The 11877-nt window shown below is 49.9% G+C and overlaps 2 protein-coding genes across 4 annotated transcripts in view; one reads left to right on the forward strand and one right to left on the reverse strand.

The window, feature by feature from the left end:
• The window catches only part of EIF2AK1 (eukaryotic translation initiation factor 2 alpha kinase 1), a 32290-nt gene extending 28870 nt beyond the window's left edge, over positions 1–3420 (forward strand). For both annotated transcript variants that reach the window (XM_047089168.1, XM_047089169.1), the window contains one exon: positions 3139–3420. In XM_047089168.1, the coding sequence (XP_046945124.1) occupies positions 3139–3309 (171 nt within the window). In that variant the 3' untranslated portion in view covers positions 3310–3420. The remainder of the gene's footprint in view (positions 1–3138) is intronic.
• Positions 3421–4160: 740 nt separating this feature from the next.
• AIMP2 (aminoacyl tRNA synthetase complex interacting multifunctional protein 2) lies at positions 4161–11843 on the reverse strand. 2 transcript variants are annotated; one of them, XM_047089170.1, is made up of 4 exons: positions 11612–11843; positions 7984–8190; positions 5497–5728; positions 4161–4675 (listed from the first exon to the last, which is right to left on the reverse strand). In XM_047089170.1, exons 1-4 carry the CDS (start codon positions 11744–11746, stop codon positions 4287–4289), a joined length of 963 nt encoding a protein of 320 aa, XP_046945126.1. In that variant the 5' UTR covers positions 11747–11843; the 3' UTR covers positions 4161–4286. The 2 variants fall into 2 exon arrangements, with proteins under 2 accessions (XP_046945126.1, XP_046945127.1); XM_047089171.1 differs by having other exon boundaries at positions 4163–4675; positions 10709–11705.
• Positions 11844–11877: the final 34 nt, after the last annotated feature.

Here is an 11877-nt window from a genome sequence, read left to right on the forward strand (position 1 = left end):
ATAGAATTTGAATTGTGAATCTGATTTCACGAGGAACAGTTGAGCTTAGAATAAAGTTTGTGGGAGCCAGACATTTAAACTCCTTCCCAGAGTTCCCAGTAACACACTTTTCATAGTCCAAGAAGCAAGGTGACCACTGCCGACCGTCTACCGTAAACATGTAATTGTAGGCTGTGCTTTTTAGCCCCATCTTGCTAAGTCAGAAGGCTTTCTTTTTCTTTCCAACCCTGACGTATAACCTTTTCTAAATGATTATAACACACCTACTAGTAAAAAGGAGCACCTGGCAAAGGGTGAAAGCAGGAATTCGTGGGGGGAGGTGGAGGGACGGTGGCAGAGACCGCCTTAGCCCGTCTACGATCCTTCTGCATGCAGGTGTGTGTCTGGTTCTCAGTCTTGTGATCGCCCCAGGACACCCCCCTTCCTTTCCTCCTTCCAGACATGTTACAGAGCCAAGCAAGCACCGTCCCTGGTCTGCATGTACCGGAGAAACATCCGTTCTGTTTCTCTAGAAACTTTCTGAGGTTTAACGAAAGCTTGATTCAAAGATACATTCGCAGATCCTCTAGCGCTTTGCTCCTCCAAGTGTGGGGGAGGGCTGGTGAGAATGCACAGGGTCTTGGGCTCCACCCCAGATGTGCCGAGTCAGAATCCGCATTTAACAAGACACCCCGAGTGAGTTGCACACCCTGTGCTGGAGCAGTATTGCATTCACTGCCCTGGTCCTCACGGTGCAGTCTCCAGGCAAGCAGCATAAAATCCTCAGGAACCTGCTAGAAGTCTCAGGCCCTCTCTGGTGCCCTGACCTAGTCCGAGAGAAGTCCCGGGGAGGGCGAGGGAGCAGCGGTCTGTGCTTAACACACACCTGAAGTGGCTCTGATGCACGCTAGTCTGGGAACTATTTGTGCCATCTGTTTAGTGAATCTGTTTCCTATTTAAGGCTTACTAATTTTCAAGTAAAACCGTGAATTTCACTGGCTTGAATGATAAACAGGTGGGTGTAGTACTTTGCCGAGTCTTTGAAAATAGCAGATGTGGTTATTAAATTTATCTCCTCCTCCCATTTAAGTCAGATATTAGATGGGGCGCCTGGGTGGCTCAGTCAGTTAAGCGTCTACCTTCAGCTTGGGTCATGATCTCACAGTTCGTGGGTTTGAGCCCTGCATCGGGCTCTGTGCTGACAGCTCAGAGCCTGGAATTCTTTATAATATAGCCTACACATGCCTATAGAGATAAAATTTGTACATACAGGCAGTCATTGCTTTGAGTGGTCATACAGACTAAAAATGACCATGCTGAGCTCAAACCATGCAAATGGATGTTAGTAGTCAATGGGAAGTTACAGTTGTCCCGTGACCTTTAAAAATGTTTCTCAGAGAGGCACCCACATGGCCCAGTCTGTTAAGCATCTGACTTTGGCTCAGGTCATGATCTTGTGGTAAGTTTGAGCCCCGCATCCGGCTCTGTGCTGACAGCTCGGAGCCTGGAGCCTGCTTCAGATTCTGTGTCTCCCTCTCTCTCTGTCCTTCCCCTGCTCATGTTCTCCCACTCACTCTTTCTCAAAAATAGTAAAAAATTGTTTTTAAATAAAAATGTTTCTCCAAACATTAAAACTTGTCAGTTTCAGATGTACATGGAAACAAAGCCAGTTGTAAAACTAGTATTTAGTGCACTGTGATTAAGAAAGTGTTCAGGAGTGGCGTGAACAGCGCCTGCTTCCATCTCCTAAGTAGAATTTAGGATACAGAATGAACGTCTTTTCTATGCCTTGGTGCCTTGTATATTCCTTTTCTTTTTTTTCTTTAACATGTATGTATTTAAAAAAATTTTTTTTAATATTTATTTTTGAGAGAGACAGAGCACGAGGAGGGGGCAGGGGCAGAGAGAGAGGGAGACACAGATTCCGAAGCAGGCTCTGAGCTGTGAGCTGTGAGCATAGAGCCCGATGCAGGGCTTGAACTCACAGACCGTGAGATTGTGACCTGAGCTGAAGTCGGACGCCTAACCGACTGAGCCATCCAGGTGCCCCAGTGTTTATGTATTTTTGAAAGAGTGCACACACACAAGTGGGGAAGGAGCAGGGGGAGTTGGGGACAGAGTTTCTGAAGTGGGCTCTGTGCTGACAGCAGAGAGCCTGATGCTGGGCTTGAACTCGTGAACCGTGAGATCCTACCCAAGCTGAAGTCGGACGCTTAACCGACTGAGCCACCCAGGTACCCCTAACTGTACACTCCTAAGTTTGGATCGGCTCCCAACATTTTATCCTTTGCACTTCCAGTGTTGTGAAATATCTCCCAAGGGTTTTCAACATGAATTTTGCTGTTACTTTCTCTGGGACATCTTCGTCCTTTTCCTCATTTACGTTAAGTCATCTTCCTGGGCCCTGGGGCTGCGCATCCCATCTGTCTGGTGGCGGCAGGAGCAGCAGCCCCACAGTCAGCTGTTTCTTCTCGAACATCACTGAGGTGTGATATGGTTTCCCCTCCAGCATCATCGCTTCTCGTTAGCTTGGGGCACTTCTCTCTTGGTTGGCTGGTTCCGTTTTCAGTTATTCATTTCATTTCATTTATTTATTTATTTATTTAAAAAGTTCTTAATTTTTTTGAATGTTTACCTATTTTTGAGAGAGAGACAGACTGCAAGTGGGGGAAGGGCAGAGAGTGGGGGAGACACAGAATCTAAAGCAGGTTCCAGGCTCGGAGCTGTCAGCACAGAGCCTGATGCGGGACCGGACCCCATGAACTGTGAGATCATGACACAAGCTGAAGTCGGATGCTTAACCAGCTGAGCCACCAGGGGACCCAGTTACTCATTTTTAAAAACTGTCTCATGGGTTTGTCACTGGGGACGAGTAGGCAACACAACCACACACATTGGCAGTACTGACGCAGTGACCAAGCACTGACAGTCAGAGTGATGCTTGGCCCCTGGTCGTACATCATGGACTGAGGTGCTGACAGTTGCCGTTACGCAACAGTGGGAACCTCCCCCTCGAACACGTTGCTGGGTGCCTGGCGCTGCTTCCCTAGCCTTGGTAACTGGAATTCAGGCCCACCGGAAGCATGCGGAGGGAGGAATGCCTGGATGTTTAAAATGGAGGAAGCCGTTTTAATGGAGCTTAGAATGTTCTTCTTACAGGTTAACCTCACTCTACAGATGAAAATAGTAGAGCAAGAAAAAGAAATTGAAGAACTGAAGAAGCAGCTGAGTCTCCTTTCTCAGGACAGAAGGGCTAAGGACGACACGAAGGACGGGAGTGTGCCTGTCTCGCCTTCATCAGGCTCTGTAAATGTGAACTTGGACTTCTAATCCTTCAGTCAACTGGAATGTAAATTTTTAGTCTTTATTAGGGTATGGATGGTATACTTGTATTTAGTGAACCTGTACAAGAATTATTAAAGTTGTAGAAGTTCCCCCAAACTGCTTTTCCTTAAGGCATTCTTCCACAAGCCAGCATTCTGGACTGAAGCCTTCTCTAAACTAAACCTATTTTCTTGCCCTTGTCCTTGTCTATGAGTTCCTGGTTTTTAATATCACAGTCTCTCCAGTCTCTGAAAGCAGAGATTTAGACACCGGGCTCAATTTGTTCTCCTTTGAGCTCTGTCGACCACCAAGCCCTCCTCTGGAACCTTCTGCACAGATCTGGGTTTGTGCCTATCCCATCACTGCCCACGCCCAGGCCTGCACGCTCGCCGGACTTGATCGCTGCCGGTCTTCCTCCCCCTTCCGCGCCATTGCTGCCAGTTAATTACCAGGAAGACATCTGTGCAGATCACTCCTGCTGGCTGTCTGCTGCCTCTGAGATACAGCTTCAGCTTCTTGGCATTACAGTGTGCATCACCCAGCCTTTCTGTTCCCTTCACCTTCAGCTCGGCATCCTTCCAAAACCACGCCCTTCTTGAGCTTTGTGCCTCTTCCCCCAAATGATCTGAATGGTCTCACGGTAGCTCTGGGATGTGTGTTCCTGTTCTCCTCCCCGCCCTGTTCCCACGGGGCGCTCCTTTGCTCCCACAGGGCCGCCTCCCGGCCAACCTATGTTCCCCAAAGGCAGCCATGGGATGTGTTCACTGCATCTCAGAAACGTCTGCCACGTAGCCTGCAGCCATCCTGGTATATTGCACACAATGTTGCTGACTTTTAAATAAAAGGAAAACCATAAATTATGATACCTTTATTTATTCTAGACAACTGAGCTAAGCAGACTTTGATTTTAGTACAAGTCCTTTACCCCCAACAGGCAGGAAACAGCACCATTCATGAAGTCAGCCTTTTACAGGTACCGAAATTCACTGCAGGAGCTTGAGCGCAGTGTTGAAGGGGGCCAGGTTCTCACACGCCCTCATCCACTTCTGCACGTTGGCCGGCACTGTCATGCTGCCGCCTCCCGTCTGCTGGAGCACGGACCACAGCACCACATCTGCCACAGTGAGTTCGTTCCCAACCAGCCAGGGGCTCTTGCCAAGAGCGGAGTTCATGGAGCGGAACACAGCGGCTTTTTCTTTACTGCTTCCCTCTTTTAGCTGAAAAACCGCTATATCTACCCAGCTATCTATGAGGGTTAAATTCACAGCATTCTGCTTCTGGCCAAACAGAGAGAACAGAAACCGGGCGATGTTCCCTTCTCCTTCGATGGGACACATCGTTTGGACGCTGAACTTCATCTGTGTCTTCGGCACTGAAGGGAGAAAAGCACACCATGTAATGGCCATGAGAGGAGCCCTCAGAAGGAAGTGCCTGAACGATGGGGAAGGGGATTTGCCAGTTGTGAACTGGTGGCAAGGGAAAGGGGTTTCAAGATCACGATTTTAGCCTGTCTCCAAAAAGTGCACTTTCCAAGAGAGTTTAAACCGGATGGGTAGAGAACGTAAACTCTGTTGAAAGAGTAAGCGTTCCTGGTATTTGATTATGATGGTTTTCAAGCTAGAAAGGCCCTCAGACCATCTACTCCAACCCCTGTGCCTAACAATTTGCAGGATGAGGACTGGTCACCAGGAGTCCCACGTGCCATGCTGGGAGCTCCGTCTACCTTCACGAGGGCTCCTTACGGGTTGCTGAGGCGGCGAGGGGGTTCTGGATGAACAGTGCTCACTCCACTACCATATAAACGTAACCAGGAGAGGCATACATCAGAGGGACGGCGAAGAAAGGACAGCCTGCCACCCTTTCCAGGCTATTTGAAAAGATAACACTGATGTCCCTGTAATATGTCTGGAAATGGGAGGTCAAGGTGGCCAAGACTGCCCTTTCTCTCCTGCTCTAGCTGGTCAGACAGGATCCTCCCTAAAACCGCTGTCAGAGACGCTAACCTTCCTAGAGGAAGGAGGACATCTTTGCCTCAAGGTTCATCTGTGCTCCTTTTCTAGAACTACCTGACATGCTTCCTAGACTTTGAGAGAATTTGACCTGATAGCAAGTCATGGTCCTGGCCCCTTAGGAAAGGCACAGTGCACGGCTCAGTCCAGGGCGCGTGAGCCCAGCCCAGGGCCGTCTGCTTACCATTCTTCCAAATTAGAGTAAAACCCAGCTGATACTCGTGACGGGGCTGTTTTTTGGTCTGGTCGCCAAAGCACTTGAGGAGGTTTTCTGGCACACTCTTAACTGCAGAGTGCGTGTGAACGGTGGACAGGACCCTGTAGTGGTCACACAGGAGCCTGTGCAGCACGAGCAAGGACAGGGGAGGGGAGGCAGGGTTTGCGTTGATCACAATGTCTTTCAGCGCCCCGTAATCCTGCGGGAGAAACCCAAACATGAGGAACGTTAACAGCAACTTGATTGTATGTAATTGTACCAGTGCCGTTCTTAGGGCCTGACCAGGGTTATTTAACTAGGTCCTCCACGCCCACGAAGAAGGTCCTGCTCTCACCCCATCTCACAGCTGAGGAAGCTAGTTCTGGGGGGCAGATGACCCGCCAGGCCCACAGCTCGGTAAGAAGTGGAGCAGGGACGGGAGCCGAGTGCAGCCCCTTCACCTCTGCGCTGCTGGCCCTCGACACCGTGAAATCAGGAAAACGACACATGAAGAATGACACCACTGGGGCGGCAGGGTGGCTCCGCTGGTTGAGCACGTGGCTCATGATTTTGGCTCAGGTTGTGATCTTGCGGTTGGTGGGACTGAGTCCCACATCAGGCTCTGCGCTGACTGTGCAGAGCCTGCTTGGGATTCCCTCTCTCCCTCTCTCTGCCCCTGCCCTGCCTGTGGGCGTGCTCTCAAAATAAATACAGGTAAAAAAAATAATAGCACTACTATTTGTTCCTAAGTTATTGAAGAAAAAAAACCCCCCACACACGCAATTACTCCATTTACTGAATCTTTCCAACACCAGACCGCCTGACAGGACAGTTTCTATGTCAATTTGTGTGTGAGTTACGTGTCAATAGCAAGTCCCCTGAAAAAGGGCACAGTTCCAAATGTCCTTGGTGATGGCAAGTGGGCAAAGTCTAAAAAACTAGGTGTTAACTGAAGTGCTATGAAGTGCTAAAATGTACTGCTTTTAGATGCAGACTTTATGCATTCATTTTAATTTTCTTTTTGAGAGAGAATGGGCACATGTGTGCAGGAGGGGCAGAGAGAGGGAGAGGGAATCCCAAGCAGGCTCCACACCCAGTGCCTTGGAGCCCTAAATGGGGCTCGATTTCATGATCGTGAGATCATGAGCTGAGCTGAAATCAAGGATCAGAAGCTTAAGCAACTGAGCCACCCAGACGCCCCTCCCTCCTTTTTTATTTTAGAGAGAGTGGGCACAAGCAGGGCAGAGGGAGAGAGAGAGATATTCTTAAGCAGGCTCCACACAGCACAGAGCCAAATGCAGGGCTCGATCCCATGGGATCATAACCTGAGCCAAACTCAAAAGCTGCACACTCAACAGACTGAACCACCTAGGAGGCCCATGTTATAATGAATGAACTCTTACAACACTCTGGAGGCCAAGTTCCTCGGCTTTCTGTACACAGCCTGCCACAATCTGGCCAAGAGTCTTGCCCCTCCTGACTGAAGCCTGTCACGTCAACCTACGATGAATGCGCTGCAATTCTCTGAACAGCATCACTTGACGCTGTGCCTTCTGAGGTAACAAAATTCACCTTATGCACCATGTGCCCTGGGAAGCCTTCCCAGCACCCTGACGCACTGGCACAGCTGTGTGTGATCGCCCACTCATCAACCCGACTGGCTCCCTGAGGAGCCTGGCTGGGTCTCTGGGTGCTCAGTGCAGGCAGACATACCGGATGAGGAAAGAACCCGAGCGCAGAGGTCCTGAGTTACCGGGACGCGCTGCGACCACACCTCCACGTGTTCACGCTTCCCCGAGAGCTCCACGTCTATCACCGATTCCAGAGGACGGGATTAGCAGACGTTCTTGGGACACCCTTTTTGTGCCCTCAATAAACGCCACTTTGAAATGAGATTCTTTCTCTGCGTATCAGACTGTCACCTAAGCTAGCTAAACCCTGCAGACTGATCACTAAAGGCGGTGCGCGCAACTTAATTCTAAGACCGCAAACTGAATGTAACAAAAGACACTTGACATGTGGGACTGTGGCTGGGCAGCCGACACTCTGAAGTCCAGGCTGCTGTCAGGGTCAGGATGGACTTACGTGAACCGGAGAAATGCTCAGGTGACCTAAGGTCTGTTTCTCCAGGCTCGGAGGCTGTGAATGACAGCCACCTCCGGCCTGCGTCACACGTGGCATGGAATGGCGGGAGCTGTGACCGGACTCCTTTCCTTGCCTAAGGATGTTCCCAGCTCTTCTCCACCGGGTCTGAGGAGTCAAGCAGCTTTAGTGCTTGCCCTGGCTTTGCTCCTAGCTCACGAATCTTGTTTTGTGCACAGGCACAATCATTGAGGGGAGGAAAAAAAAAGAACATGCTCCTTGTACCCACCTCTGAGAACTAGAAAACCAAAGCTTGAATCACACGAGCACGACTTTCTGGCACTCACAGCAGCCGAGCATGCTGATGTTCTTTAGCTCTCCAGGTGAACTTACCTTTCCGAGCACTGAGTTTAAGTCCAACGCGCTGGTCGAGAAAGCAGCGGGCTCGTCAGCTTGGATTATGTTGGTTACGTCCACGTCTGCGTCTGGTGTCTGAATCATCTTCGAGAGGCCGTCAACCGCAGCTTTCAATTCATAGAGACGTTTTAAAATATCATCTTGGCGGGACTCAAGGGCTTGAAGAGATGGGTCAGACTCTTCCTAAACAAACCAACATCAACACGTTCATCTCCTCTAACGTCACAGCAGCATTTACATTTGATCCTTTGTCTTCTGCTGAGTTCCATGAATTCATCAATACCCCCCCACCTCTGAAAAGAATTAAAATGAAGTAGCAGAATCATCTCATTTTCCAATAGGTCCTGCAAATCGATCCACAAATGTTTCAAAACAAATAAAGAATGTGACTGAAAGCCATTCTGAAATTGTAGGACTATTTCAGGTAATTTAAGAACAGAGGAGAATGATGGATGAACATAAATTTTATTTCTTTATTCTCAGTATCAAATTAGTTCAAAATACTTTGCTTCAACAAACAGAAAAAGATGGGGGGGTGGCAATGAGAATGTAACTGAGAAATTTATACAAATAGGAGAGAAAATGGAGCAGAAGCAGGCTCAACACAAAGTGTCATTGGCTTGGAAAGGTATGTCCATGGAGTCAGATGATCTATTCCCCACATCGTTCTTAAGGCAATGCTGGCACTCTCTTAGAGTCATCCAGAACTTTTTCACACTAACATCCTTTACTCACTGAATCTTTGCATTCTTCCTGCCTGGTATAGTCACTGCTACACAGTGAGTAACCAATAACATTCACTGAGGAATAAATCTCAAACCTCTACAGGCTTACTTTAAAAAGCACTAACAATCTTCTCAATAAAGTCACATCGTACAACCTATTTCCAGATTCACGATCTCTCATAACGGATAATCCATTTTGAGCTGAGAGAAGAGTATGTTAAGCAAGAAGAAAATGCTCGTAACTAGAAAGAATAGTCAATACGGCAGTGACCTTGACGTGACTGTAAACGTGCACTCACGATGCACTGTATTTTGTGTGCTGGTAAGCCTGATGTTCTCAGGAACTTTTCTTCCTCGCACAGCCACTCATAACACTGCCCTCGCACAGATCTAGTTCATCACCAGGTGAGGTCCATTTCCTGGAGTTCATCGGCTTCTAAGCTTTCCTCAGCTGTCACTGCCCAAGTTGAAGACACCACTTTTCACCTAGCCTGCTTCCACTGGTCACCTTGCTCCCATTGGGGTCACCCTTCCAATCCGTCCCTAAGATGGCAGAGAGATTAAAACAAATGTTGATCCGGTCACCCCACCTCCATGTTAACCTCTTAGGCTCTTTGCCTAAAAAACAAAGCCCTTAAGAAATAGTCTGCATTGGAGCACCTGGGTGGGTCAGTCGGTTGAGTGTCCGACTCCAGCTCAGGTCATGGTCTCACGCTTCATGAGTTCGAGACCTGCATCAGTGAAGAGCCCACTTTGGAACCTCTGTCCCTCTCTCCCAAAAATAAACATTAAGAAAGAAAGAGAGAGAGAAAGCAAGCCAGCCAGCCAGCCTGTCTGACTTGTCCTCTGGGTACTTCTCACGTATCGCTCCCCCTGGAGCCGTGCTCTACCTATGCTGCCCTTCGGGTCCCTAAAACACACCATGTCCCCACCTACCACAGGGCTCTTATTCTGTTCCCTCTATCTGCAACACTCCTCTCTCTTCTCCTAGACCTTAATCTGCACTTTCTCGCCTCCCCTAGCCTGCCACTCTGGTTTAAGCTCCAACAGCAAAGAAACGTAAGATAATTGGCTTGCGGGTGGAGCAAAGGAGAACAAAGACTTCAGTGTGCCAATTAAATAATTAGGGGCTGACTAGAAAGAAGTCTGAATTCAAGATGTGTGACAGGCACGGCAACTCCTGTGTAACGTCCTTGTGTTCTTCAATGATAGTCCTCGAGTGCTCTCCCAGTTTCTTTTAATCAGCCTTATTGGTGCACTGTGTGTGCACAATCGTGCTCCTTTCTACACATGGCAGCAGGGTGTCCCTGAGGAGCCAGGGCAGAGAAGCATCTATTGTGTTCACCGCGCCAGTCAACACACCGAAGACGGTCCGAAGACTGACTGGGAGCCCCACTCAGCTTGATTTCACGCCTCCTGGGGTGAGGAATGAGGAAGTGCTCACAGTCTGCTTTACCTATGCCATTTTGCTGGCCTGTGGCTTGTTTTCCTGCTCGGATTAGCCTGTGACTCGGCATGTCGTGTTTATCCGTTTTATTTTAGATGTATTTTAGAAGCGGTTTATTCTTTGTGTTGCTCCCGTTTACCTTGGAGATGCTTGATTTCTAATTCTCTGTCTACACTGTTGTCCTGAGCTTAAGAAGTGGGGCTGGCTGGCTTCTAAGTTAGAGGTTCACAGTTAAAAGTCCAAGGAAGTTAAGCAGCACACCAAGAAGAAAAAAAAAAAAAAAAAAAGACTTGGTCTCAAATGAGACAGTGGCACTCCCAACTCTGGGTCTGGGTTTTGTTTTTAATTCCCTGCAACTGTCCTGTGTCCAGTGACGGGCATTGGATCATGGTGCTATTTCTGTCCTAGCTCCCTAGTGAGACAACTGTGTCACCATTTTCCAGCTAACCTAACCACCCGCCTTCCAATCTAGGCAGAAGACTATTAAAACAAATTGAAGGATAACTCTCCCCGGGAGAACAAAAGTTACCTGTTTACTCATCTTCAGTCAGAATGGAGGGAAGGTGTCTCCTGTTGGAAACCTAAGAAGTGTATCTGCGGCCCATAAAAAAACAAAAAACACGAAAGACTTGGGCAGAGGCTTTGGAAAAGAGACGACTAGAATGGCCAGCCCTCAGGAAAAGGCGCTCCACTGATCCAGAAATCTGGAAAACCCGAACTGAAAGGACACCAGGCTCCCGCGGTCCACCCGCCCGCGCTGGGGAGGGTGCCAGCGCCAGGAGCTCGGTGCCCACCGCCGGGGCGCACACGCCGCTTAGGGAGGCGGTGCACCCGGTGCAGGTGCAGGCGGTCCAGTCCCAGGGCGAGCACGCACACCCCAGGCCTGCTCGCGCGCGACAGCGGCCGCTGCGGACCCGCTGCCCGCGATCCCGAGGCAGGCCTGCGGGAGGCGGCACGACAGCGACGCGGCGGCTTGGGGACGCAGGCTTAGGGCGCAGGGACCGCGGAAGTCGGCGCTGACAACGTTAACCAGGGTGGCGGGGACACCGGGGTTCGCCTAAGGATTCCTCAAAATTAACATTTACGTGCTCACTTTGCTGTGGCCAAAATTTGGTAACAAAAAACCTTAAGTAGCCATAAGCGGGAAAAAGAGATACAAGAGGATTAGAGCTTTTAATAGACAAAAGCAGGTACAGAGAACTGGCGGGAGCGCGAAGCCGGGCCTCCACCACTCCCCACTGCAGCTTGTCGGATCTCAGGGCTCCAGCCGGAGGAGACCCGACCCTTAGCCCCTCACCCCCGACTGACCCGGCCAAGGCGCCTGCGCACTGGGCGGAAGACCCGGGGATGTGACTTCGCGCTTGCGCACTGCAAAAGGGTGGAAAACGTACGCACGGGGCGGGTGGGGGCGGGGAGGGACGCGCGCTCCTACCTGCACGTGGCCTGAGTCCGGCGCTGGACTGCCGGTTCTGCCGTGCACGTTGGGGAGCCGGTACATGCAGGTGGGAAGCTCTACACGGAGAGATGCGCTGCCCTCGTGATAGGGCTTTACCTGGTACATCGGCATCGTGGGAACCAAAGGACGGAAAGTGGCAGATGAGGGACACGAACGCTGAGAAACCGTCCGAGACGACGACAGACTGCGGCCACGTCCTTTCCGATCCGGCTGCGGCCTTTCGGGAAAGCGCAGTCCGTATG

This window comes from Lynx rufus, unplaced genomic scaffold (genome assembly GCF_022079265.1).
Source record: "Lynx rufus isolate CCGP_SWC_20201006 ecotype Redwood Valley unplaced genomic scaffold, mLynRuf1.p SCAF_27, whole genome shotgun sequence".
In the NCBI taxonomy this organism is placed as follows: Eukaryota; Metazoa; Chordata; class Mammalia; order Carnivora; family Felidae; genus Lynx; species Lynx rufus.

What these genes read in the sequence shown, in the direction of transcription:
- AIMP2 (XM_047089170.1), bottom strand. Translation starts at nt 11,746, where the DNA reads ATGCCGATGTACCAGGTAAAGCCCTATCACGAGGGCAGCGCATCTCTC. An exon ending in CGGACTCAGGCCACGTGCAG is followed by an intron (nt 8,191 to 11,611) that starts GTAGGAGCGCGC and finishes TGGTTTGTTTAG; the next exon opens with GAAGAGTCTGACCCATCTCT. An exon ending in TAAACTCAGTGCTCGGAAAG is followed by an intron (nt 5,729 to 7,983) that starts GTAAGTTCACCT and finishes TTTCTCCCGCAG; the next exon opens with GATTACGGGGCGCTGAAAGA.